This window comes from Drosophila hydei, unplaced genomic scaffold (genome assembly GCF_003285905.1).
Source record: "Drosophila hydei strain 15085-1641.00,03,60 unplaced genomic scaffold, DhydRS2 tig00000001-arrow-pilon, whole genome shotgun sequence".
In the NCBI taxonomy this organism is placed as follows: Eukaryota; Metazoa; Arthropoda; class Insecta; order Diptera; family Drosophilidae; genus Drosophila; species Drosophila hydei.
In genome coordinates, this window is record NW_022045643.1 from 5,301,278 (window position 1) to 5,328,930 (window position 27,653).

General features: G+C 40.2%; 6 protein-coding genes and 1 long non-coding RNA gene across 17 annotated transcripts; 4 read left to right on the plus strand and 3 right to left on the minus strand.

Moving 5' to 3' along the window:
- Positions 1-5: 5 nt before the first annotated feature.
- LOC111605721 (putative mediator of RNA polymerase II transcription subunit 10) lies at positions 6-5,200 on the minus strand. Of its 4 annotated transcripts, none has more exons than XM_023324410.2 (3): positions 4,459-5,200; positions 2,658-2,840; positions 6-389 (listed from the first exon to the last, which is right to left on the minus strand). In XM_023324410.2, exons 1-3 carry the CDS (start codon positions 4,868-4,870, stop codon positions 217-219), a joined length of 768 nt encoding a protein of 255 aa, XP_023180178.2. In that variant the 5' UTR covers positions 4,871-5,200; the 3' UTR covers positions 6-216. The 4 variants fall into 4 exon arrangements, with proteins under 4 accessions (XP_023180178.2, XP_023180181.2, XP_023180179.2 ...); XM_023324413.2 differs by lacking the exon at positions 4,459-5,200 and adding an exon at positions 2,918-3,023; XM_023324411.2 differs by having other exon boundaries at positions 257-389; positions 2,632-2,840.
- Positions 5,201-5,442: 242 nt separating this feature from the next.
- LOC111605704 (vacuolar ATPase assembly integral membrane protein VMA21 homolog) lies at positions 5,443-6,029 on the plus strand. Its single transcript, XM_023324383.2, has 2 exons — positions 5,443-5,639; positions 5,706-6,029. Exons 1-2 carry the CDS (start codon positions 5,562-5,564, stop codon positions 5,943-5,945), a joined length of 318 nt encoding a protein of 105 aa, XP_023180151.1. The 5' UTR covers positions 5,443-5,561; the 3' UTR covers positions 5,946-6,029.
- An 84-nt stretch (positions 6,030-6,113) lies between these two features.
- Positions 6,114-8,345, plus strand: LOC111605703 (glutaminyl-peptide cyclotransferase). Of its 2 annotated transcripts, XM_023324381.2 has the most exons (3): positions 6,114-6,192; positions 6,270-6,409; positions 7,110-8,345. In XM_023324381.2, the coding sequence occupies exons 2-3, from the start codon at positions 6,278-6,280 to the stop codon at positions 8,061-8,063; spliced, it is 1,086 nt and encodes a 361-aa protein (XP_023180149.1). In that variant the 5' UTR covers positions 6,114-6,192; positions 6,270-6,277; the 3' UTR covers positions 8,064-8,345. The 2 variants fall into 2 exon arrangements, with proteins under 2 accessions (XP_023180149.1, XP_023180150.1); XM_023324382.2 differs by lacking the exons at positions 6,114-6,192; positions 6,270-6,409 and adding an exon at positions 6,656-7,039 and having other exon boundaries at positions 7,110-8,339.
- A 175-nt stretch (positions 8,346-8,520) lies between these two features.
- LOC111605705 (zinc transporter 1) lies at positions 8,521-17,517 on the minus strand. Of its 4 annotated transcripts, XM_023324387.2 has the most exons (5): positions 12,770-12,796; positions 12,243-12,369; positions 11,708-11,949; positions 9,353-10,076; positions 8,521-9,226 (listed from the first exon to the last, which is right to left on the minus strand). In XM_023324387.2, the coding sequence occupies exons 3-5, from the start codon at positions 11,894-11,896 to the stop codon at positions 8,655-8,657; spliced, it is 1,485 nt and encodes a 494-aa protein (XP_023180155.2). In that variant the 5' UTR covers positions 11,897-11,949; positions 12,243-12,369; positions 12,770-12,796; the 3' UTR covers positions 8,521-8,654. The 4 variants fall into 4 exon arrangements, with proteins under 4 accessions (XP_023180155.2, XP_023180157.2, XP_023180156.2 ...); XM_023324389.2 differs by lacking the exons at positions 12,243-12,369; positions 12,770-12,796 and adding an exon at positions 17,382-17,517; XM_023324388.2 differs by lacking the exons at positions 12,243-12,369; positions 12,770-12,796 and adding an exon at positions 16,493-16,565.
- Positions 17,518-17,862: 345 nt separating this feature from the next.
- LOC111605693 (NADH dehydrogenase [ubiquinone] 1 alpha subcomplex subunit 9, mitochondrial) lies at positions 17,863-19,528 on the plus strand. The gene is made up of 4 exons (XM_023324368.2): positions 17,863-18,038; positions 18,137-18,590; positions 18,640-19,005; positions 19,062-19,528. Exons 1-4 carry the CDS (start codon positions 17,999-18,001, stop codon positions 19,453-19,455), a joined length of 1,254 nt encoding a protein of 417 aa, XP_023180136.2. The 5' UTR covers positions 17,863-17,998; the 3' UTR covers positions 19,456-19,528.
- An 82-nt stretch (positions 19,529-19,610) lies between these two features.
- LOC111605691 (C2 domain-containing protein 3) lies at positions 19,611-27,170 on the plus strand. Of its 4 annotated transcripts, none has more exons than XM_023324363.2 (5): positions 19,805-21,019; positions 23,314-24,138; positions 25,283-25,722; positions 25,788-26,339; positions 26,445-27,170. In XM_023324363.2, exons 1-5 carry the CDS (start codon positions 20,035-20,037, stop codon positions 27,015-27,017), a joined length of 3,375 nt encoding a protein of 1,124 aa, XP_023180131.2. In that variant the 5' UTR covers positions 19,805-20,034; the 3' UTR covers positions 27,018-27,170. The 4 variants fall into 4 exon arrangements, with proteins under 4 accessions (XP_023180135.2, XP_023180131.2, XP_023180132.2 ...); XM_023324364.2 differs by lacking the exon at positions 19,805-21,019 and adding an exon at positions 22,837-22,927; XM_023324365.2 differs by lacking the exon at positions 19,805-21,019 and adding an exon at positions 23,148-23,242.
- LOC111605694 lies at positions 21,222-22,764 on the minus strand. Its single transcript, XR_002751826.2, has 3 exons — positions 22,546-22,764; positions 21,808-22,486; positions 21,222-21,686 (listed from the first exon to the last, which is right to left on the minus strand). It is a non-coding gene; the product is annotated as an uncharacterized LOC111605694 (long non-coding RNA).
- Positions 27,171-27,653: the final 483 nt, after the last annotated feature.

A 27,653-nucleotide genomic window follows, 5' to 3' on the forward strand; every position in this document is an offset into this window, starting at 1 on the left:
TTTCATGTTGATTATATTTGTTTTTGGGCTTAAAGCTTTTATTACACTTCATTTAAATAAATGTAAGCACCGTTTGCATTTGGGACTTGCATTAGAATCCAGTTCGTGTTATGTTCAAAGTCTTACTATCTACTTAGACTACGTTATACAATGCATTATGGTTAGTTAAGCTACTATATAGGTATACATATATAGTGATTCACACAACAATTAAGGTTAGATCTCAAACTCTTCGGCCGCATCATTGAAGTGATGAAGACAACCGCCATGTGTGGCTATATACAAATCGGCTGCCTCATCTGTCTGTTTGGATTCACTTTTAGCCTCTAGTTTATCATTTAGGGACTCTAAGGTATTGCATAATTTTTGTGGTTGATGTCGTTGGCCGTCTGTAAACGAGCAGAGAGCAAAGAGTGTTTTCTTCTATCAGTTTTATTTTCCATTTTTATTTTTATTTTTTGTTTTTGGTTTTCCCAACTCCGAAGATTTTTTTTATTTAGCTAAACCTTTCACAAAGTGTTTTTGTGTACAATTCAAGTCTGATTTGTCTTAAACTAATTACAGAAATTATTAGCATTTGGATTTCGAGTTTATAGTAAAAATGTCTTCGAAATCTTAAGAGATGAACAGTCATCTATTAGAATGAATTTGAGTAGATAAACTAAATGTCGTTCACATTATGATACACAGAGTACAATTATCAAGTTCACAGGCTCGGCAATTTTTTAATGATATAAAAAGAGGAACATGGAATCGCTTTTTCAGAATATAAAAGATTTTGTCAATAAAAATATAAGTCGATTTCAATTGGTACTGGATAGATAAGATAAGAAAATATTCATGAAAATGAAAGAGAATTCTTTATAGGTCTAAATAAACGAAGCAATAAGAAATTTCTACTAACCAAAATGGAAATTTTGGATTGCAAGCATAAATTGCAAAACATCAACTAATGATATAGCTCTAGTAGAGGACACGAATTTTTTAAAGGCCTAGAGAAATAGCAATTGAAACAGAATATTCGTAGTACCAATTCAAAAAGATTAAAGATAAGATAAAAAAAGAAGAGTAAATAACCATAATCATAACGATACAAAATTCAATTCTATTCGAAGCCTTATCGATACTGGTTGGAATACATAAACTTTCACAAGTTGCTAACGAATAAATTCAGAGTATAAGTTCTAAATTTGTTTCATAGTTATAGCGGTAATAAGTTTGCACCCATCCATTTCGACTTAAACTTTAATCGAAACTAGAAAGAGTATGAAAACGTAAGAATTTTGTATAAGCTAATAAAGCTTGGAGATTTCTGGAATACTACAGTTTTGATCTCCTAAGAAGGACATTTAGATGGCGAATTTTGTATCGGATTGGAAAAGACTTCGAGAAATAAATAATAAGAGAAGAGGAATTAGAAGGCGAGTTCTTTATAGGACTAAGCGGCTTTCATAAATTATAAGAGATGTTGAGAAAAAACAATCGTAATGATACGACTTAAGAGAGGAAAATTGAACGCAGAGTTCTTTATCGGCGCAACGAGTTTGAGAAATGTAAAAAACAAATAGAAAAATGACCGGGGACTTCTTTGTGGGTCTCGAATTTTCGCGAAAAGAAATTAGTTTTAGAAACGTAAAAAAAACATGATGAGTATCGAAATACTTTGAGCAAACATAACATAATAATTGTGATATCAATAAAGATAAGCCAAATTTGAAGGACATGATATAAATTGACTTTAAGAGAAAAACGATTTACGTTTTGAGTAAAGAAACTATAAACTGCACACCATGACATTTCGTAGTAGCGCAGCTACAGATCGAATTCAATGTGTTGGGCACACACTTTGTGAAAGGCTTTTTGCTTGCAAAGCTTGTGCCAATTGAACTTACAACTAGATTAGGCTTAACTAGAATATTGCTTAAGTGTTAGTAAATTTGATTGCAACGTGTGTGGTAATAATTAAATTATAAAATGTTCTTTTTAATTTAAGTACATAAAAGATTTAAAACCGTTTCGTTGCGAGTACTAATACAATTATTTCTTCACTTTCTTTGTTGTTATTTGTACAATGTGGCGATATAAAACAATTCACTTGATATATATACATATATATATATACATATACATATATATATATATACATATATTATTGATTGATTGATTAGTTGATACGTTTGCCATTTAAATGTGGATATTTTTAACAATTGCTTTGGCTCATTTCTATTGCTTATTTGATTTTTTCATTAAGTATACGCGATGTTGGCACGCCGACTGCTTTCAGAGATTGTGTATGTGTGTGGCTGTGTGTGTATATGTGTGTCTGCGTTTGTATGTGTTTTTGTGTATGAGTAATATGCAAATTTTTGGATATACATTTAATTTTAGCAAATTCGGCGGCAAATGGAAATATTTTTTTCTTTTGTGGTGACAGACAGAGAGACGTGTCGGTGAACTGTTGCATGTTGTGTTTGTGTTTGTGAGTCTGTGTGCTATATACAAATATTGTACACACGCATATATATATATACATATATATATTTACATATAGGTTTAGATATACATATAAATATATACACATTGGCTATATGCATGTTTCTAGATCATGTGCGACATCATGCAACGACTCACATCACGGTTAGCGCGATGCAAATGACCTTGATAATGTTGATGTATGCGTGGATGCAACATCTGCTGCTGCTGCTGCTGCGCTGACTGCTGATGCTGCGGCTGCTGCTGTTGCGTCTGCTGCTGCGGATGCTGCTGTTGCACGTCATTATCGTAGTCCATTAGGCAGGCCTGCGTGCCAATCATTTGTGTGGCAGGCAGCGAAAAGAAGTCTGTTAAAAGAAACATACATTAGTATGTATAAGACAATTTATATGTATATATAAATGGAAAATGTTAAAAACTCTACATTCACTTTAATTTATTAATTTGGAATTGCGTTTTCAGAATTTTCCAAATGCTGACGTTAGCTGTGCAGTCGGCGTCGCTGTTCGCGCCGATATGTCCCAATTACGGTTCATTTATAAATAGCCGGTAAATAATGTAAGCAGCGTTGACAGCGAAGTCGACGTCAACGTCAATGGCGACGGCGACGGCGACAAGCAATGCCGCCATCGGTTATCGGCCCACCACCTCCCTTTCCCCCTGCCTTAGTTAAGCTCTGTTTGCGCTGTTGTCAGCGATAACAGGTAAAGATCGCCTATTAAGCATGTTGTTTAGCTAACTGTAAGCGATAACCGAGTTGTACAATTAAATTAAAAATTGTTTAAATCTAGAATAGCTGATAGCGGGGTTTAAAAACGAACGTTATAAATAAATATAGATCATAGCTTGTCGATGGGGTCGAGCAGTCAGCGATAACTTGAAATTTCCTTTTTAATTATATACCCTGTACTTACAAAATATGAACTGGGTTGTACTATATTGGAAAAGAATTCAAACTATTTACGACATTCAATATTTTAAAGTTTGTTTATAATTCTCTTTATGCAGGGTATTTTATGATTGGTCATTGCCAATTTAATGGTTTGTACACATTTACAATGAGGTCAGAACAGCGATAACTGAAATATTATAAGCTCAACTGTACAAATAATATTTATATACAAATTTTGATAGGTAAATATACTTTATTACGAGTATATTTATCCATGTCATTATCTATCCATATATATGTATGTATAACAATATTATCGTTTTTTGTTGGAAAATTTCCCTGATAAGCTAGAACTCATCTGACCAATAATATCATAAATGTAATATCGTAAATGTATATACAATGTATGTGTATGCATAATACCAGCGAGCAACTATGAGTCGGCTTATCGCTTAAGGTTATTGTTGATGCACTTTTTTAAGTTTTTAAAGTAGGTTGACAGCATTGCTTGCTTTGCTTTATCAACGAAGCGTTAATTATATTCGAATATTAAAAAATGAATAGGCAAATCTTCTTTTATTACATTACGAACACTCTAAATACCCTATAAAAGATGCGATTAAGATTTTTACTAAATATTTGAACTACGTGCATTGATGTATGACTGTGCTTATATACACGCATATACATATGCTCATACGACTGGGTTGCATAATATATTTTAAATTGAAATACTAAACATTACAAAATAAAGAGGGTATCACAGTTGAGGCCCTATTGTCAAATAAGAATCTCTTTAGATAACAGTAAATAAATTCAATTTCTGATAAGGATGACCCAGAAAAATAAGAGACGCAAAAACTACATATAGGCCCACGAAAGCGTTGCCAACAAGTTACAAAATCGAATTTTGTAACACAGTTTATGAAATGATTTCCATCGCATGCGGCAGTCAAAAAGAGCGCACATTTTTAGTTGCCGTGCGGTGTGAAAAGCTCAAGGCCAACCGCAAAAATATATTATACATTAAATGTAAGCTTTTAATTTATAATTTGATTTATGCGCATAATTACCGTTGCAATACTGAGCTACCAGATCGGCATCATCAAAACGGCATCGCTTGACGGCCGCCAAGTTGTCCATCTCCATGTCCAACTTTTCGTGTCCCATTGCAAAGCAGCGCTTCTTGCAGCGGGCTGTTGCGGCAGCGGCGTGCGTAGTGTCATTCCCAATGTTGTCGTTCACTTGCATTTGCATTGCCTGCACGTTGTTGTTGCTGCAGCTGTTATTGTTGTCGTCCGAAGCGGCAACTGCATTGTTTACAATGGCATAGCCATAGTACCCATTCGATGCGGTTGCAATGTGTGAGACGACACGTGCGTTGAATGGGTCCACCACAGGTGAATGGCGCGCCGGCGGTCCAGTTTCGAAATTGACAGACGCAGATTCACCATGTGCCCAGCACTCAAAATTTGTCAATACCATCGCTGATGCTATCGGTGCGCAGTGGAAATTTACCAAGAATATATTGTATTAAGCACACACATACACACACGCACACATTAATGCACGAATCCAAAAGCAAACAACAAACGCGTTGTGTATTGAACGACGCTCGCTATTCGACTGTACGTGCGCCGCTGCCGGCGGCGTCTATACAACTGCAGCGAGTCACTCTTAGTGAGTTAATTACTTCAAAATAGCAGCATTAGCAAAATGGTGGAAAAAACAAATACAAGTTTAATTAACACACGCGCGCACGCAAGCACCAAACGAAACAGACGCTGACGCCAATTGTTAAAAATAAATACAATTGGTGATAGGAATCGATAAATCGATATATTCACGCTGCACTGGTTGTGTATATAATGTATTAAATGCGTATCGATATTTTATTCACAATTAGTTGCTCAACAATTATTTTGTTGAGAATGTTCGGAGATTTTGTTTCTTATTTTAATATGATATCTAGTTATTAATCAGTCATATATTTAACATAAACCTTGACTGCTTAAATTCCGGTACGTTGCCACCTAGTCGAAAATAATCGATTACTGGAGATACCGGTCGATAAGCTGCCTAAAGTATCATGTGATTAGTACGTCAACGAACAAGACAACAAATATTAAAAATATTTTGATTAGTCGAACTAATCCAATTCGAGTATTTTCCAAAGATGAGCAACAAAAGCAAGAAGGCCACTAGCGGTGCAACAGATGGAGGCCAACAAAAACTAGCCAAACAGCGCTCACATGTATGTAAACACCTGACCCCGTTTTGCCGGCTGTATTCATTTATTTTGCATAAAACCAATTTTTAGGACTATCAGGACTACAGCGCCTTTAAGGTGGTCCTCTTCTACTGCTCTCTGATCGTATTCCTTCCCGTGGTGACATTTTTCGTGCTCAAAGGCTTCGTTCTGGAGCGCTTCTTCACCATGTCAGATATTAAAGTGAACATTGCCGCTGCAGTTGGCGCTGTTGCTGCACTGCACGTTTCATTGGGCGTATATATATATCGGGCCTATTTTGGTGGTTCGAAATCATCCAAAGAAGACTAACTGGTTTCAACAACTCCGACTGTTCCATATGTATCATTTCCAATTACAATGTTTTATGTTTTCGCTGCGTTCGTTTGTTATAAGCATTAGTGATAAGTAAACTAATTAAATACTATATAAACGAAAAAACTAGGCCTCGTTATTTGAGGCTCCGTGGTGTGAGTGAAAGTTGGTCTATTAAAGTGTACATGTGCCGTGCTTATACATTTAATTGCATAATTCTCGATAACAAAACACGCGCAAACATGTAAGTCCATTTGGGTCTGTCAATCAATCTGTTGTTCTAGCTTTGTTTCACATATTCTGTATTAAAAATATACATAGATAAAAATATGCGGGGCTTATACGGTTGGGGTAAGAATATTGTGCGCAACTATGGCTGGACGAACGTTATCAAAAAACTGATGAATAAAGAAACCAAATATGTTTACAACTTGGGCGTTAAATTCGAGCGCAGCGATGTGGTGAGTAACAGACATAGCTAACATATGATAACAATAAAACGGCAGATCCTTATTCAAATTGTGATTATGCGATTTTTATAAGTTGTGTTTGCTATGTTTTATTTTGACATGTTTTAATATTTGCCATGAAATGAAAAAAATTTTACACGATAGAGATGAGAATGTATATTCTGTTAACAGCTGTGGTGAATTCTGTTAAATGTTAACAGAGAGCGGATGGTAATTTCAATCACTGTTAACAAAGCGGCAGTCATGTGGCAACGCCAAAGTTTTTGTTTGTTTCTGATTTCTTTAGCCGTTTAGTAAACGGTTTTTATGAAATATGGTAAAATGCTTAGTGTGAATATGAAGTTGAACGCCTTCACTTCACTTAACTGTAGACCACATACTATAAAAAATCTATGCCAGTAGCCATATGGTACATTAGATAGCACAGTGTCTTCGACCACCTGTAAGACGTATAGAAACAAAAGTTCTTACCACGTATCAATTGCAAATAAGATGCCGCTGTCTCGATATTCGCATTGTTTATGGCTTAGTTGCGTATATACGGCTTTAATCGCTGCTCTGCTTACGCGGGCAAGTATAGCCACATCATCATCGTCAGATTATTTCGTTGGCCGCAATAAGGTATCAGCTGCAAAATCACCTTAACAGCTGGCAGATGTTAATACAAGTGTTTATTTCTTGTCTCTTTCAGACCATCTACAACCCCAGTCAACTCTCGGATTCCCATTTGCTGGAGTATAGCAATCTGTCGGACGGCCTACATTTGAAAGAAGCTATTAAAAATATATTGATACCTCGCGTTGTGGGCACTCCAAATCATGGAATCGTGCGTCAATATATCGTGCAGAGTCTGCGGGACTTGGATTGGCATGTGGAGCTCGACAACTTTCATGACACGGCGCCCATTTTGGGCAATTTGCACTTTAGTAACATTATAGCGACACTGAATCCCCAAGCCGAACGTTTCTTGGTGCTGGCGTGTCATTATGATAGCAAGTATATGCCTGGGGACAAGGAGTTTGTGGGCGCCACGGACTCCGCTGTGCCCTGTGCCATGCTATTGAATTTAGCCAAGGTGCTGCAGGAGAAGCTTAAGCCATTTCAAAACTCTAAACTTAGTTTAATGCTCTTGTTTTTCGATGGTGAGGAAGCGTTTCATCAATGGGGTCCCACCGACTCGATATATGGTGCACGGCATTTGGCAAAACGTTGGCATAAGGAGGGTAAATTGGACCGCATTGACATGTTGGTGCTGCTTGATTTGCTGGGTGCACCGGATCCCGCCTTCTTCAGCTTCTTTTCCAATACTGAGCAATGGTACATGCGTCTTGTAGATTTGGAAACGCGAGTCTCCAAGCAGCATCTCTTCGAACGCTATGTGAACAGCGGAGTGGTGCAACACGATCCTTCAAGATATTTTCAGCCGCAGGCATTGCGGAACAGCCAGGTGGAGGACGATCATATACCCTTCCTGCGTCGCAACGTGCCCGTTCTACATTTAATACCAATGCCCTTTCCCAGTGTATGGCACACAACAGACGATAACGAAAATGTGATCGATTATGCGACCACAAACAATTTAGCACTCGTCATACGGCTCTTTACGCTCGAGTATCTGCTGGGTGGCGGTACGAAAGAAGCGTGAAATCCCTTTTGACTGTATCAAGCCTTATCATATTGACCTGTCTGATACGCAGTATCGTTGCTGTGGCAAATAATAGAATGGAAATCTATTTATTGTTTACCTATTGTCTTTGTATGTGTGCTGGTGTGTGGATCCTATGTGGACTTTGTTCCATTATTCAGGCTCCGCACGCAAGCGATATTGGAAATGACTAACTAAAACACTTAAACCAATCTACTATAGAATTATTTTTTTATAAATATATAGACAATGTTAAATTCAAATGTACAAATACATATATTATATATCAACCTAAAAGCAACATTATACTCTATACATAAACATATATATCTTAAAGTTGTCTTTTAAAACTAGTTAAGCGTCTCACGTTAAAAAAATGATTGTTTTCAAAATGTATATGGCAAATACTGCACTAATGCTATATCTCTCTCTATATAAAAATTTTGAAAATGCCAGGCGCAGCTAACTTAACACAAGTCTTAAATATATTGGGAAATTCAAATAGTCTAAATGCAGTAGTAATCGTTAGAATGAGCTTAAAGTCTAGTTAAAATCGTAAAATCGCTATGACTATATAATAATTATGGACGATCAAAAGCTTTTGGCATCAGTTGTGCTTGCCTCTACAGGCAGCGATAAGCTAGATGGACTTGAGGACAACGCTTCGTTCTGTTCTCCCTGCATGAGGTGCGCCACGTTAAGCTCCTTGGGCTTCGCGACAACAACTGTGCTCAGTTCAGCGCAGGACTTGGCCTTGGGTGGTCTGCTGGCATCTGGACTGCTGCTCACCTCACGCAAATCGGAGCGAGAATCGCGACAGCAAACCTTTTCAATGCACTCGGCTGCCTGGCATTGCATAAGGCACTCCAAGGAGGCTGAGGCATTTATATTGGTCGTCGGATAGAATTCGGGTTGGATGGTCACCTCAGCGATGCCGTGCTCATGGAAATAGGCACGCACTTGCTCGATGATCTTAAGATAGAGCTTGGGATTCTGGAACTGAATGTGTATGGTGGCCACATAGCTGTGCGCGGCCAGCTGCCAGATGTGCAGATCATGATAGCTAACAATCTCGGGAAATTTATTAACCAGCGTACGCTCAAAGATCTCCAGATCAATGGAGCCGGGTATTGTTTGCAGTAAAATAAGGCAGGATTCTTTCACTGTAAACGATAAGAGAGATGGCAAAATGTTAGTTAACATAACAGAGCTGTTGACGTCTATAACTGTTATACTGCTAAGAGTCTCTTTCATAAGCTGCACAACATAGCTACAACTGTTATACTTACTATATGGATAACTCAGCGAGACCAACAGCACACAAGAGAATATAGACAAAACGGGATCTATGAACTTGGCCGTATGCTGTTCATCCTCAGCCACATAGACAATGGCCGCACAGACGATGACAAAGAGCGTGCTGGACACATCGCGCAGCATCTCCACAGCGCCCTGTCGCTTGGTTGTGAGGTAAATGCTGCCCACCTCCGCTTGCAGCTCTTGGCGCAGCTGGCGGTCGTTGTGCGACTTGCTCAGTGTGCGCTGCATGGGCTTCAATGCCAAATCTGAATGACTGGACATGGAACGCTCCAGTACAACGTTGCCGCCCGGCGTCAAGTGCAGAAAGCTGCCTTGATGCAAGCTGTAGCCGCCTATCAGCAGATATGTCAGTCCATTCAGGATGAGACCCACACAGCCAAGCATCATCACGGGTATGGGCAGATGCATCGTATCCTGGTGGTCGATGTGGACCAGCGTCTGCAGCGCCTCCACAATGAGCGAAAAGGACAACGAGGCCAATATGATGAACACAATCAGCATGGTGAGTATATCGATGCGTGCCCAGCCAAAGGTGTTGCGCAGCTTCAACTCGCGCGACTCCCGCTTGGCCAGCTGCTGCTCCTCCGTCTCACTGAGAGTGAGCACCACGGCGATCTTGTCATCCGAGGAGCAAGTATCCATAATGGGCGCAGCCTTGGGCGCTGTGGGCGCCGTCTCATGCTGCTTGCTGTGCTGTGGAGCCACAAGAGACAGAGAAGAGATTATTAGCTAGGGTTAAACATTTCAATCAGCTTTAAGTGCTGTCACCATGACTTGCGAGCTGCATCTATAGCAAACCCCAACAAAAAAGCTTAAATTAGATCTATAGAACCGCTCATTCAGTTCATTAAATACGGCACCTGTTCAGTTACCCGTTGTCAACTATTTTAACGCTTCGCTTAACGCAGCCAAAGGTCTCTTTCTGTCAGTCAATTACATAAGTGCGAGCTACCCAACTGTGTCTGGCTTATGGGCTAGCGATATCTGGCCAAAAATGTTATGCGTAGGCTTTACATTTAAACTACTATTTTTGAGTTTTTTGCTCTAGCGACTTTTGCTTCTTTTTTGCAAAACGTGCTTGGCACACATCCCAAACGTATGTGGTAAAAAATGATGACCACATACGAGTTTGCATAGATTTGCACCTACTTAAAATATTTTTGATTTCATTTCGGGTAATTTGCATAGGTTAAATACCTAAAGTGAGCTTACGAAGAACTGCCTTGAGGGCTAATCAGGGTCTGGGACAGCTAGAGAAGAGAACAGAAAGAGAGAGCGAGAGACAGAGAGAAAGAGGGAAACATGTATAATATATAAATATAATACTAAAGCAGTAAAGTATTAGTGTTATACAGTAGTAAGCCTTGCAATAGTAGTACAGTTTGATAAGACAGTTTGTCATAGTGAAACAGTTTATAGTAGCACAGTTTAGTATAGCAGTATAGTTCATAGCTTGTGTAGCTTAGTGAAGTACAGATTGCAATAGTAGTACAGTTGTAGAACAGCGTACTGTAGTAGAACAGTCTCGTATAAAAGTACAGCTTAGCAGAGTAGTACAGCTTAGAGTCGTACTGCTTAGAATAGTATAACTAGTAATTTAGTGCATTAGTAGTACAGTAGTACAGTTTAGCATAATGGTATATAACACAATCTGTATACGACAATCTAGTACATTACCCTGTATATACTATGCATATACATAGTATATAACAACAGGGCTTCGTGTGTTAAATCCAATTTATTTATCATTTTGTATGCGTTATCAGAAAAGAGCCTATCATAATCCCTGTCAGACACAGCCAAATTAGTTTGCTAGCTAGTTAGGCAGAGTTTTCGTGACAAGCTGTTAACAACAGTTACTATCTGCTGTGTACTGGGGCGTCATTAAACCACAATTTACTGATAAGTGATAAGCCACACACAGGGGCCAGACGGACCTGACCAAACCACAGCAAACTATGTTTTCAGGTCTATGCCAAAGATAAGTCTAATACTTATATGCCAAATACGCGATCAAAACTTGAAGCTGTTATTTTTATCCTTTGGCTTGTGCGTATCCGAAATATTTCGAATATTTACACAGCTTTAAAAGTAAACAAAGCATAAGATATCAAGTCCCATCTACTGAGATGTGAAACCTGTTCCACACACAGCCAATATGAAATGTTCAGTTAAATGCACTGCATCTGGTTTGTTATTTCAATTTTATTTTTTGGTTGGTCAAACTTCGATTTGCTTATCAGTTTGAAAACTTGTTGGCTTCCCCAGTCCACAAAGAGGAAATGTATATATAGATGTCGTTGATATGTAGTTGGTCCACTTACCTTAATCGTTATAACACAGCCGCCTAGTGCCAAAATGTTGCACAACATGTGATAGGAAGCCATGAGCAGAGTCAAAGCGTGCGTCAAATGGCTGAGGACCAGTTGGAGCATAAAGTAGCAGATGGATAGCATCAGCACCACGTAGAGCGGTATAGGCCGACAGCGTTGTAAGACCTCTTTGATGGGCATGTTTGCTGAGGTTTTAGCCAGGTTTGCGCCGTGAACTTCAACTCGAACTCGAACTGTAATGTAGATCGATAAGATACAAATCTTGTTAATTAGTTGCTTAAACAAGGAACGTAACGCGGAAGCGACGAGACGACGAGACGACGAGGCGACGAGGCGACGAGGCTGTAACTCGCGTCAATCATAAAATTGTCAACGAACTTTGGTTTGACGATCGTGAAACTAGATCGTCTTATTGATCCTATCAATTGGCAGTTACTCCATAAAGAGAAATATAAATATATTCAAAAGGGTTCGGTAATTAGCTATGTAACGAGCACACAAGTCACTATTATAACTAATAACAAACCTTTTTATTTTTAATATATTTATTTTTAGTCAAAGTCATTTTATGAAAAGCGCATAGAAGGGAGATTGCGGTGTTTAAATTGCGGTTAGATAGGGTTTGGTGTAGAGCAAAATAGAGAGAGTGAGAGCTAGACAGAAAGATTAAAGAGAGAGAGAGAGAGAGACATAGATAAAGTCACTGAAGAAGAGAAACTGTGAAGCAAAGAAAAATAGGCAGAGAGAAAGAAAAAACGAAATATGGTCACATAGAGCTAGACAGAAAGAGAGAGAGAAAGAATGAGAGAAGAGAGTAAGAGACAGTAAATGTGATTCAAAAAGAAGCAGGACGAAAGAGCGAGAGAGAGAGGGAAGCAGTGAAACCTAGAGAAAAAGCAGGAGAGATATATACCCAGAGAGACAGACATAAAATTAGATTCCTAGAGAACAAGTCTATGAATAACGTATATTTATTAAAAATACACAAAGGAAAAGTATACAGATCTAAGCCCATCAATTCCTTCATAAGCTATTTACCCAATGGCTAATTACCTGTAATAAAGGCAAATTACAGTACTTCAAAGCCGATAACTACGCGTTCGATCGGGCCAAATGGTGTCAAGTGCAAACGTCTATTGAACCGCCTGCTATTAGGCATGTGCGAGTAGAAAGGTAAAGTGGGATGGCCCATATGGCATGCATGTGTGTGTGCGTATGCTAATGATGAGCCTTACGTCCAGGTTTGGGCAGCTGGGCGCAGGCCTGCCTTTGGCATGCAAATGCAGATGCTAAAGCCCCTTTCGATTACCTGACATTGAGGTAATAGTACGTGACAGCTGGCAGCGCCTCGATTGTAAGCGAAGGTTAACCCTTTGTGAAACGGAGTCACATACGCGCTTTTAATTGACCGGATAAACCGTGAAAACGATCACTAATATATGCTGGCCCCACATAAATATTTATACAAAATTTCCTACTGTTTACAGCTATATTTAATTAGTCTAATTAGCTTAACTCATATATCTCTTGTTCATGCGTCTTTTTATTAAGTTGGACTTAGAGTATTTTTGCCTATATATATTTATATGCCTGATTCACACAGATACAATGTCATTGACGTTATCTTCTATTAAAATCGATGTCACATTCTTAAAGCTGTACCCTCACTATATGTGTAACAATTACATATTCTGAGCAGCTCGCAGCTATTGAGTGCTACGTAAGCCCCTCTATATATATATATAGAGCTAGCTACCCAACCTCTTTCAGCTGTCATGGCCAAGCAGCTGATTGCATTTTAAACGCCGCGCGTGGGTCTATTTAGGCATTGATTAGATCAAGCTCTATCTATTGTCTTCCATTAATTAGCCTCCAAATCGATTGCAAAGTACTCAGTGACGCCTCGGGCAATCCATCCAAAGCCATACACACCCACCCACCCAATGAAAAAACAAGTGTGAACATGCGTTGAGCTGAAGACTTGACTGACTGCACAATACTCGTTCGTAGGCTCAAAAGTTGAAACTTTAGAGTCTTCCAAGAGTCTACTATATAGATGCAAATACCCAGACCCAACTTCCGACTACTATATATATGCAAATACATTCCCAATTTCAGGTCTCTCTACTTTCAGACAGAGAAGCATTAGAAGCTAATATACTCTGCTTACTATATGAACGAGTATTGAGAGCAAATGCATATGATAATAGAATTGGCAGTCAATGCAGAGCTTGGCATGAGTACGATCCGTGCACGTACTCGTGGCTCCCTAGTGGATGTTTGACTGGATGCTAAACGTTCATTTCCTCAATTAGATTTCGTTTTCATTGAGCGCGCAGGCTGAGAGCTCGGCGAAAAAGTGCTCCACTTGCGAGTAACAAACAAACAAACAAGAAAAAAGTAATACTAGTAGCAGGCGGCACTTGTTAAACAAATTACATTTCACGCTTAAATGGAGAACTTCAGAAATAGTTTTCTGTTTTCTGTTTTTTTCTTCTTTATTTATAAATTTACTCTTAACATGTTTTTCCTTTCTGGCAGCTGCAATAATAATCAATAAACATAATTGTTGACGGTTATTGTTTAATTGAAGCTAAGATATATAGTAAATGATATGTGCCATCAATCTGAAATTCCAAGTGCGTAAGGCAGTCGACCTTGCCAACGTGTTCAAACTGGTCAAAATCGTATAGATATACAGGTATATGGACAGTATTTGAATACGTTAACTTGGCTCAAATTCAATTCAATTCAATTCAATTGCAAACAGGCCACGAATGTCGACATTTTCAAATCAAATTCAATTTTCTGTTAAATTATTTTTTGTTTATTTGTTTTTGCCAATGCAAAAATCCGCTTTGTATGCAAGCGTTTGCCTCTGCTCAAAGTTAACGAAAACAAACTGCAGTTGATGACCAAATGATAAAAAACATATATATAAACAAATATACAAATATATATATGCATACAGCTTACAGCTTTAATAAATATATACCACTCTGAAGAGCCTAAATCAAAAGAAAAAGTAAAGCAGCAACAACAGAAATGCCACTTAGTATGCAACACACTGCAGAATTGATGAAGTGACTCGTTTTATTGATCTAATTGACACGCGAAGTGCCGCATTTAGAAGATGGATTTACGTCGTGGATTCACCCAAGAGCATTTGCTATAGATTTGAAAGTCTCAGCACAAATGACATAAGAGTTTTAGACGTTCTAATTGATGACTCAGCGAGTTCTCTAAGAGTTTTTCTCTCGCAGACATAAACTTAGTTAGTGATTGCTAACTTAACTTATAGCTAATATAAATTAGGCTGTCAGCTATAAAAGAAGTTAAGAATTACATTCAAAATGGCTTCAAAATGGGCGTCAGCTGAAGGGCTAACTTTATAGGTCTTGCATAGTTAGAAACAAAGAAAAGTTGATATATATATATATTTATTTATAATATATTTATATATATATAAATTATATATTTATATGGGCCATTAGAGCTGGGCTTGCCCAGCTGTGCACTTGAAGCATTTTTGCCCTGCTCTATATATAAACCTATACATTGATATGATATGCTAATGAGGGCGTGGCATTGCCAAAAATATACAGTTTTTAATCAATGTTTGCCGCTTTGGCAGCTTAAAAGGGAAAGGAAGAGTATTAGGCAGCGCACTGCACTGATCTGAGGTAACTTTCGTCGATACAAAATGGAGCTCAAGTATGAGAATGGGCTTCAGGCAATATGTTAGCATAGCTTATTTATATATACATATATCTAGCTTCGATTTTTGTAATGCAGTTGATGTTGACACTTATATAAAATACCTTTTGTAAATAACTACTGCACCTGTTATGTCGTAAAACAGATTTAATGCATTTTCCCGTAACTGATAACAATGAAATGTAATTATATATATATATAAATTTTACAAGCAACGTGAGATCTGCGCCTTTATCAATAAAACAAAAAATTAATAATGAAAAAACACTTTCTCCATAAATAATAAAACAAAATACAATTGAAAAACTAAAATAATTGAAAGATTAATGGGCCAATTGCATTAGCTATTAAATTATAGTTAATGAGCTGGTAAATTGTTCTATACAAATTGCATAAGGAATTTCAATTTTTACCGCATTTAAATATAAACAACAATCAAGAACAGTTAGTTGTTGACTAGAGGCCATTTTTGATTTCAAGGTTTGTTTCATCATTTGCATTGAATCGCGCGGCCCAAAGCCCAAAGCCCGAAGCCCTCACTCGCACCTGTATATGTGTGTAGATATAGATATATATATATAGAGTCTAGACAAATATAGTCGCGAATTAACATCAATTTTGGGAAATCTTTGCATATGACGCAGAGTTGATATTTTTACTGTGCAAAAGTTTAGATTTAGTATTTTTGGTGCCAAGCGCCTCGATATAATCACTTGCTAAATGCCTCCATTCATATTTGCTAACGAATCACTTGTGACTTGATCGAAATCTGCAGGTGCGTAGATAGAGAACGATCCAGTTCTATTATGGAATATTTTGTTTGCCAACCACAGGGCACAAGCCCCCCAGATTCTTATCGAAAAAGCCTTTTTTTTCTTGAATAAAATATTTTATGGTTTTACGTTTGCTTTCGACATTTGCTTTTTGGCGGGCGCAAAGTAAAAAGTTTATAAACAAAGTAGTTTGGTAGACATGCTTGGGCTACATTGCTCTACATATTAATAGAAGCGAACGCATATAAAATAAATATGTATAAAAAGTCACAAGCTTGATACGTACAAATATTAAATATCTATTTTTAGCACTTCACAATTTGCACCGTTACCGCAATATATATATATATATATATATATTATATATATTGTTTTTATACTCGTTTTATATTTCTTTAGTTTTGGAATTCAAATTTGTTGTTTTTCGAGCGCGCTAATTATCACACGCACGCGGCGACACCTGTTGGTAATAATTTGCAATATTTGCCGAATGCGCTCACACGACGTTGACGGCTGGGCGGCTCAAACTCTAATGAAACGCTGGCCTCAAACAACGAACGCAGATCAGCCGCAACAACAAAGATGATAATGGCATGGAAAGCAGAAAATGTACCGAAATAAATACAAATCAAGCAGGCAGCCAGGCAGATACAGGCAAGCGAGCAATTGAAAGTGAGAGCATAGCACTAAATAGCAAGCAAGCCAACTAGTGAGAGAGAGAGCGAGAGGGAGAGCGTGAGCGCACACTTGGGGGTGTAGGCTGTTGAGTGCGTGCGTTAGGTATACGAGCTTTATCAGTGGGTGGAACAATGAAAGACAGATAGGGATTTAGTGCGAGAATGAGAGAAAGAGAGACGGAAAAGGAAGAGGGTGAACGTGCAGGCGCGTGCAGGTTGTGTCTGATCGTTGTTTTTTCTGCCTGGCAAATTTATGTTGCGTTTGATGTTGATTAGCGTTTATACGTGCAGCTTATCGTGAAATGTGAAATCAAAAAGATCATTAGCTTTTTAAGTAAGAGGATTTTTCGTACGAAGTGGCCGCATAAACTTTAAGCATATGTTAATTTTTTGTAATCGCGTTGGCGTCAATTCTTATCACTTGTTTTTAGTTTGCTCACTATTTGTTGCAAGGAGCGCATTTATTACGGCGCTGAAACCAGATTTTAGTTCAAATACCAAGTTGCTCGTTTATTGTATTTCTTATCGTAGTTTCACTGTCGATAAGCGAATATGTATGAAAATATATATTTATAAACTAATTCTTTGCGGTTTACACGCTTTTGATTTGACACAAATACAATATTGTCGTCGCTACGACAGTCAAACGGCAACTGTCCGTTGTATTTACCAAATGACTTTACAATTCTTTCAGAGCCATATCAAAGGCAATTGGCTATGGAATATGCAATAAGCACGCACATAAGATAAAATAGGCGTGCGGTTAGAGTAGTCAAAGTGCAGCTACTTGTGTAATAAAAGTTGTCAAAAATGCAATGAAGTTTTGCAACATTGCACCCAAAGCCTTACATATTTTTATATATATTCAGAAGTAACCGCTAAATTTAAAATTAATAAAGCTTTACAAGAGATCTGGCAACGCAGCGTACAATTGTTATCGGCCAATCGATTAATCACGGAATCTTGATGTCAGAAAAGCGGTCACACTGGCCTGCTGCTGACATCTAAGGCTGTGTTTTCATTCTCCCAACTAGCAGACTAGAAACTGCGTGGAAAAGTTTTTAAATAATTACAAATTCACTTTTGCTAGTTGGTGTATAGTGCGCCACTAAACAATGGCTGCCATTGTACTAACTAGGAACATGCAGCTGGCCAGTAAGTACCTAAGAAACTAAGTTATATGTTTTCCTAGCAAAAATTATGTAATGTCCGTTGCAGTTTTGCCGATATTAATATACATTTTTATTTTGCAGAGCATCATGGCAGCGGTATCGTTGGTGTAATATGCCTTCGCAGCTACAGCGCTGCTTCGGCTCCGCCCAATACAGATGGACCACGTCCGCTGAAGTCTACAAATGTGGCTGCGATGAAACGCGGCACTGGTGGACGCAGCAGCTTTAACGGGATTGTGGCCACAGTGTTCGGAGCCACCGGATTTGTGGGCCGCTATGTGTGCAATAAACTGGGCAAGTCGGGCTCTCAAATGATATTGCCATATCGCGGTGATGATTCCGATGCGATTCGCCTAAAGGTTTGCGGTGACTTGGGTCAAGTGCTGTTCCATTTCTACAATCTGGGCGATCCGGCCTCTATACGCGAGGCAGTGAAGCACTCGAATGTGGTCATCAATTTGGTGGGTCGAGACTACGAGACCAAGAACTACAAGTTCAAGGATGTCAATATCCATGGTCCTGCGCGTCTGGCTAGGTGAGCAGATCCATATAATGTAACTTTAACTAATTAATTTTTTTTATAGCATTTGCCGTGATGCCGGCGTGGAGCGTTTTATACATCTCTCTTCTTTGAACGTTGAGGCCAATCCCAAGGGTCATTACATCTCCGGCGGCAGCCAGTGGTTGAAGACCAAGTACGAAGGCGAGCTGATGGTGCGCGATGCCTTCCCCAATGCCACCATCATACGTCCAGCAGACATCTATGGTTCCGAGGATCGGTTCTTGCGCTACTATGCACACATCTGGCGCCGTCAATTCCGCTCTATGCCATTGTGGCATAAGGGTGAGCGTACTGTAAAGCAGCCCGTTTTTGTTTCGGATGTGGCGCAGGCTATTGTGAATGCTGCCAAGGATCCAGACACCGCTGGCCGCATCTACCAGGCTGTGGGGTAAGCTCCGTATGCACTATTTAATTCAATTTATAAGTTATCTGTCAAACTTTTAGACCCAAGCGCTATCAGTTGAGCGAATTGGTGGACTGGTTCCATCGCCTGATGCGCAAAGATCAGAAAGGCTGGGGCTACCACCGCTATGATTTGCGATGGGACCCAACTTTCAAGTTGAAAGTCAAACTCACCAACTTGATTTGCCCTGGTGCTCCAATTGGTGGACTGCATCTGGATCGCGTTGAGCGTGAGTTTGTCACTGATAAGGTGATACCCGGCGTGCCAACGTTAGAAGATTTGGGCGTGCAGCTAACGAATATGGAGGATCAGGTACCCTGGGAGCTGCGTCCGTATCGCGCTGCTCTGTACTACGATGCGGAGTTGGGCGAATTTGAGACTCCGTCGCCGCCAAAAACAATTGAAGCACGCGATGAAATGCGTTTGTTTGCTTAAACGTTGTGAATTGGAAATTCTTAGTGCGTCTATCAGTAAAAATAAATTGTCTACAAATTAAACGAAAACTAAACACAATGGACTCTGTATATACTGTCAAATATATACATCGTTATTTATGTACGATATTTTTATTTTTAAACTGTAAACATCCACGTTTACCAGCACTGTTTGATGTGCGGCAACATTATGCAATACTTAGAATGGTGCTGCCAGATGTTGATTTCGCTGCGCAACCCTAAAGAAAATCAAAACAAAGCGACATTTCGACAGATGCAGGCAACACTTGCAAACATTTTTGAGGTAATTCTTATTTCCTAGCGGCAAAAGCTTTTGCAGTTTTCCTTCAACCTTACGCCTGTGCATGCTGCGCGACGCGGAAAATCCGCACAACCGAAGCGGCTGAAAATTCAATTTAAGTGCCAACTTCTTTAAGGCAAAGTACCAGTGAAAAAGTGCACGCGCTTAGTCCGAAAATCGGTATTTGTGTGCATATCAGTGAGTGTAAAGGTGTGTGCTTAAGTGTATGTGTGTGATGCGGCGCGCTAGCACAAAAATGGCAAGTGCAGTTAGACAATTATGAAAGCTGGATATACACTACCTTTGAATGAGTATAAATATTGCAATAAAAATGAAGTAACCAATTCGGAGAAAAATAGATTTTCATACTCGGCAATCGAAGTGAGCCGCATCAATTTCATAACAGATAAATCGATCAAAGCGCAAACGTCAGTGTCCCTAAACGAAAGCCCTGGGAAACCGAAAGCCTCGTCATTTCACCAACACGGTGCGGGGGTGTTGTTGGGTGTTGGTGCTGTAACAGCAAAAATCATCTGCTGGGGTGAGCAGCAGGAAACAGCAGCAGCAGCAGCAAGCGTCAGCATCAGCTGTGACGCTTGCAGCAGCAGCAGCGACAGAGGCATCAAAAAGCTCTGCGCTGACGAGCATAAAATCAAAAGTCAACAACGAGGAAAGAGGAAGACAAGGCAGCAGCATAATTATTATATCCGTCAACCTCATTATTGTCATCATAAATTACGCTTTTGTGTGCGCCGTGAAAGCCTCGCGCTATTCTTAGACTATTTGTGCGAGTGTCCATCTATTGAGCTTGTGGCCAGTAGCGACGTCAAGGACCACGCCCACGAACTACCTTCGCGGCAGCCGCCCGCAGCAGCAGCAGCAGCAGAGGAGACAGTATCAGGAGCAGCACGTTTGCAGCTGCCGGCGCCGCTGCAGCGCAAATACGCAGCAAACAACGTCGACGGTTGCAATTTCGAATATAAAACCAAAATTTATGCTTTATATCGTCACGTCGAGAGTCGTGGCACGTCGGGTCAAGTGCAACAGCAACAGCAGCTGAAAGTCGGTGAGATCCGATTGCGCTTTAAAATGTTATTTGCCGCTGCCGCTGCAAGCGCCAATAAAGCCGTTCGGGTGGGGGCTGCAACAGTGCCGCCACCACTGCCGTTGCCACCGCCGACATCGCTGCCAACTGCGCTGCTTCAGGATCATCAGTTGACCGTCAACAACTGTTCTCAACCGCAGCCGGGCGAGCGCATTTCAGGTGAGTGCACATATACAACCAAAGCTTTTCCTTTCTCTTGCGGGTATGCGCTCTCTCACTTTTTTAATCTCTGCTACTACTGCTACGATGATGCTCTTGAGTTCGTTGCCGTCGCCTCGTCTCTGCCGACGCATAGATTCTGTTTATTTTGGATATTTGCTGTTTTTTATGTTATTTATTTTTACACTTTAGCATAGGTTTATATATAAAAATATATGTATATAGTATATAAATATCATATGTGGCTATACTAAGTAGCTATTAACAGTTTGTTGATTCTTACGTAAGGGGCGTCGCGACTTTTTGTTTGTTTAGCCTTCGCCTTGGCAATTAAATCTTTGCCAAATTTTATTTATTAACAACAATTGCATTGCCTCAAATAGCTTTCAGCGTTAAGTTTGCAGTGTCTCCTAGTTTTCGGATAGCCGTAAAACTTTCCATTGCGGCGCGCCAGCCGAAGCAATTCGAGAATACGAATAAACAAGCGAAAACGAAGCACCAAAACCCCAGAAATAGTGTTATATGAAAAACACGTGCAGGCTCTCTCACACATACCCTCACATATGAATACTTAACGAAGAGAGACAGAGAGGCGACATAAATATTGCTTAACCCGTAAGCTGCAGCGCTCAGAATTTTTGCTGCGCCATCAAAAAGCATGCTGTAGCTGTAAATGTCAGAAATGAATAATTTCTTATTTATTAATTGGTGAATCAGCAATGTAATAAATATATAACGAACAGAAGGCTATTCAAATCTCACACGCAAAATGTGTACAAAATCTTTACCTTTGACTTGAAAAATCCGCTCCTGTTCAGTCAGAGCTGGAACACACACTCACACCACAATGCCTTATCTCTCTCTCTTTCTTATGCTCAATTTCATGCCTGATTTTTATTTGTTGTTGTGACAGTCTTCGCCAGTCCGCCGGCTGTGCTTTTTCTACTGAGATAAAAAGAAGCAGAACAACATTCTGTATTCCAGGCAAATGGTGAATAAAAGCCACATGGATAGAGAATCGGTTAGTAAGGGTATCGAATGTATTATATGTGCCTACCAGGGTGTAGTATTTCCAAATGAAATGCAAATACCGAGTGGACATGTTTTCAAAGAGTTGTCTACTTTGAGTGTTAATTTCTCTTGAAAAACAAGTAGAAAAACAGCTGTTACGTACACTGATATAAAACAGAATATCGCTTAGGTAATCCTATACATACATCCATGCATATATACTTATTTGTAGCATACTAAGCTATAATCAATAGGACAAGGCCTTGATAAATCATTACACAAGTATTTTGGCTTTCATTTTTCAAGTGCCCTTTGCTGACTAATTCGTTCCATGCGAATTTCTATGGGTTTTAATCAGGTATAATTAGTAGTATTTGCTATTATCTGGTAACGTCTGGTATTATAGAATCTCATCTAGCTATGTCAATGAACCCGGACGCTTATCTCGCTCTGTTGCTATGCAAAAATAAATTTGAAAAAAATATGTAATATTTTGCTTTAATATAACTGATTACCAATTAAAATACTCCAAATTTTAAACTACGTAGTCCATTTTCCTATATCAACGGCGCATATGTTAGTTATAGTATATCTGTTGAGATCTTACATAGACAAAAATCGAACAAAAATTTCCATTTGTCGTTGAACTCACCGAATGTCAAACCAAATGCGAAATTCGAGTTCAATTGTGTTGCTAAACTGGAAATACACTTTAAAAAAAATCGATGTTAAGTTGATATGTTTGAGTCATTAGTTCATAATGAATTCATAAATTCTTAAAGATCTAGTTGTTTTTCTTTAAATTCTTTAAAATGAAAAATATTTAATTTGGAAAAAAAGTAAATTTGAAGTTATATATTTTCTACTGGTAGTAAAATGAATGGCACAGTAAAGTATGTAAGTAACTTCCAAAATACAGTTATGCATGTGCTTGTATGCTCAATGCCATTGAGGAACAGTTTTTGATAGCTTTTGAGGGTATAGGAACATCGGTGAGCTTTCGTTGGCTGTTGTCAGAGCGTTAGAGCGAGAGAGCGTAAGCGTGTGTGAGGAATTGGAGGAGCAAAGCATAAACTGCGATTAACGCCGACTGTTGCCGGCCCATCATATCTACAGCAGTTACTCTCGGCTCTGCCGTCATTGTAGAAATCCACGTTGCGGCGATCGGACACGAGGTCGCTTCCCGAAACAAAAAACTTCTCGAAAGAAATTGTAAAGCTTTTGGAAATATTTCGCGCTCGTATTGCACATTTGTCATAATTGAATATATTAATATATTTCAGGTACAGCCAAGTCGATTGCATCTGCTGTTGCTGCACCAGCCAAAGTTGAGCTAATGGAGGCCATGAAAAAATTGGATGCCGATCTGGTGGCGTTGTTTGCCACCGCCGCTGAACCAAATATGGAACAGTTAAAGATGAAACAGCAGCAGCAGCAACATCTCAACAAGGTTGAGCAACTGTGGCCGGAGCAGGTACTGCCGGAACAGGAGCTATCTAGCAATGTGCCACAAGATCAGGCAACGCCGGAGCTGTTCAAGCAGGTGAATACCTTGCAGCTGCACTTGGAAGCGTTGACACTCCAGGCGGAGGGCACCAAGCGCATGGAGCTGCTCCAGAGCGAGGTGCGACCCATTTTCACTGTCGAATGCCAGCTGTCCGACGAGTTGATTGGCTCGGTGCCGCGTGGTCCCATGTTCCACATCATGCAATTCGAATCGGAGAAATTCCAAAGTCTAACCCAATGCACACGCTTCGGCCAGACGCAGCAGCGACAGGTACAGTTGCCTGGCATGGAAATTAATGATAAGGAAATGGGCAGCATTCATTTCACGATTTGGTGGCGCGAACCAGGCACCTGCCTCAACGAGATGCTCGGTATGGGCCAACTCCCACTGGCCGAACTTTACCAGCAATCGATATTGGAGCAATGCAAATGCATTACCATTCAGCGTCGTGATCTTCACCTGGCCAGTCTGTATCTGAAGATCAGTTTGCGTACTGATCAGCAATTGATAATGTACAAGACCTTAACCAATGGGCCAGTTGAAAGCAACAACAACAATAGCAACAGTAACGACAACAGCAACCACGGTGCAGCGGCTGCAGGTGAATATATATGACTAACTTTGCGTGGGCGCTATCAACAACTACAACAACAACAACAACAACAACAGCTACTACAACAGCAACAACAACACCAACAACAACATCTACACATCTACTGCAACAGCAGCAGCAACACCACAATTCTGCTGTGGCTTCTGTTACGGCTCTATTATGAATTGGTTGCCGTTATAAAAGTGCTGCCCATCATGATTAAATCAATAAATATTTTCAGTTTATTTGCAAAAGACCAAAAACCAAACATTTCTCTCGTCTTTTTATGTTTAATTACCCCCCAAAAACATATTCATTTACCTTTTGGCCACACAGATCATGACAATATTTATTTATATATATATACTTTTCATTGTCTGCTTATTTATATTTTAAGTTGCGGCACAGTGGGTTGAAAGCTTATGAATTTCGTTATGTTGCCTAGGCGCGCGCAAAATTTTATCAGCTAGCAAAAAAATGTGTAGATGGCGCTAATGACACGCAAGTGTTATGTAACAGAGTGTAATGCTGTTAAAGCTTGCATGCGTAACATAAAACTGTTATTAGCGTCGATCGAGCTATGTAAATTACGAGTAGCTGTAAATTTTTGTATATGAGAAGTTTTTAGATATAATTAAGTTCTTATGAATAATTAGTTAAACATTAAATTAAATTGAGCTCTTGGTCATACGAAAATATCAAAAAGATCTATAAGGATCAGTGAATTTAACTATTAAAATCGTCTTTTTGAGCTAAGTTTAAATAAATTCGTACAGTTTTTTTTTAAGTTCAATTCATGTAATCTTAATCAAGGCCAATTCATGAAATAGCTTTCATTCCACTGTGCTTTCTCGCTCCCTGCCCCATTGCACAATCCACCAAGTGCTTTGTGCTTTGGCACACGAGATGCGCACATGGTCTAATCGTTAATTCCCGCTTCCATGCGCTTTGAATCGTTGCTAGATGCCGTCATTTAGCTTTGAATGGCTTTACGCAAGCGATAACGACGTGTTCCACAGTGCTGATTCAGTTTATATATACGTATATATTGAGCACATGGCAGCGGGGAGTTCAAGGTGCAGCTGGGCTAGCTATACTCGATCGACATATAGTGAAATCTCGTTGATCTCTTACTCTCTCGCTTTCTCTACAGGCAAGAACCAGAACAACAGCGAGCAGGGTAATTCAAAGGGTCTTGCAACACCTCCATTAGCCGCCAACAACAACAACAAAGCTTCCTTGGATATTGTCAATTTCATGGCCGAGACGACCAAAGTGCGTCTGCTGCGTGGCTATATCTTTGCCGGCGAGACGCGTCAATTATCAGCAACAGATGCCACCAGCTGCAAGGAGCTGGTGCTGCAGCCCTTCTGGCAATCCCAGCCGCTCAGCGTGCAATCGAATCCCCAAGGCGCCTTCCAGCTGCAGGAACAGTTCGCCATCATCAACGATGAGAAGTTCCTGCACAGCATGGAGCGACAGCAGCTGCTGATGGAGCTACGCCCACTGGGCGGGCAGGTCCATCTGCCACTTCATCAATTCTATATAGCGTACAGAGATGCCTCCATTACCAATCATCTTTGCAAGGGCAAGGTAAGAGCTCAACTTATATATATCTATGAATCTATATCCATTGTCTCATTCTTTCTCCTGCTCAGTTGCCTGTCATTTCCATTGATGGCTGGACGCCCATTCTCCATGCCGAGTCACAGAAGCAGCTGGGCGAGCTGAAGGTGCTGCTAGCTATTGGCAGTGAATCCCAAATAGCTCAATTGAAGCAGCTGCGAGGCTTCGATTTGGAAAACAATCAGCAGCCGCTGAGACGCACCACAGATCTGCTGGACATGCTCCAAAATGCGCTGGGCACTTCATCCGTTGCTGTGCCAAAGACCGTGCCCGTTGCCCCCGCCACTGGGAATCCGTTTAGCTTCAACCTACAAATCGTAGGCGCGGCTGGACTGCCTTTGAATCCGGGCTATGGCAAAAGTGGCAAGAAGCAGCAGGCCAAGCGCCAGGCGGCCGCAAAACGTTTTCCACCCAACGAGCCGCCCAGCACCTATGTTACCTTCCAGGCACTGGGCTGCACCGATGCGCAGACTTACAAATCGCACGAGGGCTTGGTCTATGCCACGCCCATAGCGGAGCACTCGACGACGCCGCAATGGCACAGCAAGTTCCAGGTTGAAGTGAGCGCCGATTACCTAAGCAATGTGAGTGGAATTCAAATTCAAATAACCGTTGCAACCCTGGCGATCTGGCAACGCTGTTAAGCTGGCTGCATTTGTTTAAAATTTTTAAAACGTTTTCACTTGTAGCCGCAGAAACTTTTCATTCTGAAAGTGTGGAAGAAGACGGCACTAAGCGCGGGCACAGAGCCGACGCCCCTCGAGGATGCCATTATTGGATTTGCTGCCTTGAATCTCAACCAAAGCAGGGCAGGCGCAAGCTTGCCCAGTGGCTGGCACAACATAGTCGACTTCAATGGCCGTGTAACGGGTGGCTTGGAGGTGCATGTGCAACCGCTGACACCTAGTTCCGGCTCTTCGAACGTGGACAATGCCATCGATCAGTTTGAGCAGTCGCTGGAGCTGCGTCACCTGCAGCTGGGCCAGGCAATCAAACGTAAGTTTACGGAGCTAGAGCAAATCTCGAATAGATTGCGCACACGTTTGGTGGATGTGACTGGCGAGTCCTTGCAATCGCCGCAATACGATGTGGATGCAGCGCTGGATAATTGGCAGAGCGACGAACTGCATGAGTGTCCCGAGGATGATGAGCTGGTGGCCGATTTTGAGCGAGCATTGCGCACCCCAACACCACCGCCAGTTGCCACAGAGGATGCCGCCTCACCCACCGCACAAAATGCAGCCGATGCTGGCAAGGATTAGCCCAGGCTGAGGCTCAAATTGCACCCAAGGCACATCAATTTAGTCGAAACAATGTTTTTTCACCTTCTCTCGCTCTCTCGATGTCTACGAAACAGGCTCAAACATAGTAATATAAACGTTAGATAACCACGTCTATATATATATATATAAAATGATATAAAACATAGTCATATATTCCCATGTGCTGTACTTAAGTTGGCAAACCATTTGCCACGATTCACCTTTGCAATGGCTGTCAACTAGCAAGAAATCAAAGGCGTTCACCTGGCGATCGCTCTTTCCACGTTCATTTTGTCAGCAAATTGAAACAAAAAAAATTAAAAACTATTATTAAATAGAAAACAACTCTCTGAGCAGTTGTCTGATATTAACGCGTTAACCCATTTTGGCATCAATTGCCATATACTTATGTATTAGTTTTGAAACTGTGTTAATCACCTAAGTATTTAGTCATTACTTAATACCTATTAAATGCTATGCAACATTAAAAACCTTTTTTATGGCGGGACTTACAAGCACACGGTACGGAAGTCCCTAAGGACTTGGCTGCAGCTAACTGAATTGCCAGATTAATGGAGTTTTAATTGGACCATTTAACTTTCGTTTACTGATCAGTCTCTATACAAATTCTACAAG

Excerpts from the sequence above, each read along its gene's own strand:
- LOC111605703 (XM_023324381.2), top strand. The coding sequence starts at position 6,278 with ATGCGGGGCTTATACGGTTGGGGTAAGAATATTGTGCGCAACTATGGC. Across the intron at positions 6,410-7,109 it reads AATTCGAGCGCAGCGATGTG|ACCATCTACAACCCCAGTCA; the intron begins GTGAGTAACAGA and ends TGTCTCTTTCAG.
- LOC111605693 (XM_023324368.2), top strand. The coding sequence starts at position 17,999 with ATGGCTGCCATTGTACTAACTAGGAACATGCAGCTGGCCA. Across the intron at positions 18,039-18,136 it reads TAGGAACATGCAGCTGGCCA|AGCATCATGGCAGCGGTATC; the intron begins GTAAGTACCTAA and ends TTTATTTTGCAG. Across the intron at positions 19,006-19,061 it reads CGCATCTACCAGGCTGTGGG|ACCCAAGCGCTATCAGTTGA; the intron begins GTAAGCTCCGTA and ends TCAAACTTTTAG.
- LOC111605704 (XM_023324383.2), top strand. The coding sequence starts at position 5,562 with ATGAGCAACAAAAGCAAGAAGGCCACTAGCGGTGCAACAGATGGAGGC. Across the intron at positions 5,640-5,705 it reads TAGCCAAACAGCGCTCACAT|GACTATCAGGACTACAGCGC; the intron begins GTATGTAAACAC and ends ACCAATTTTTAG.
- LOC111605705 (XM_023324389.2), bottom strand. The coding sequence starts at position 11,896 with ATGCCCATCAAAGAGGTCTTACAACGCTGTCGGCCTATACCGCTCTAC. Across the intron at positions 10,077-11,707 it reads GCTGTGTTATAACGATTAAG|CACAGCAAGCAGCATGAGAC; the intron begins GTAAGTGGACCA and ends GTGGCTCCACAG. Across the intron at positions 9,227-9,352 it reads CTCGCTGAGTTATCCATATA|TGAAAGAATCCTGCCTTATT; the intron begins GTAAGTATAACA and ends TATCGTTTACAG.
- LOC111605691 (XM_023324363.2), top strand. The coding sequence starts at position 20,035 with ATGAAAGCTGGATATACACTACCTTTGAATGAGTATAAATATTGCAAT. Across the intron at positions 25,723-25,787 it reads ATCATCTTTGCAAGGGCAAG|TTGCCTGTCATTTCCATTGA; the intron begins GTAAGAGCTCAA and ends TCTCCTGCTCAG. Across the intron at positions 26,340-26,444 it reads GCGCCGATTACCTAAGCAAT|CCGCAGAAACTTTTCATTCT; the intron begins GTGAGTGGAATT and ends TTTCACTTGTAG.
- LOC111605721 (XM_023324410.2), bottom strand. The coding sequence starts at position 4,870 with ATGGTATTGACAAATTTTGAGTGCTGGGCACATGGTGAATCTGCGTCT. Across the intron at positions 2,841-4,458 it reads GGTAGCTCAGTATTGCAACG|ACTTCTTTTCGCTGCCTGCC; the intron begins GTAATTATGCGC and ends TTCTTTTAACAG. Across the intron at positions 390-2,657 it reads CATACATCAACATTATCAAG|ACGGCCAACGACATCAACCA; the intron begins GTCATTTGCATC and ends GCTCGTTTACAG.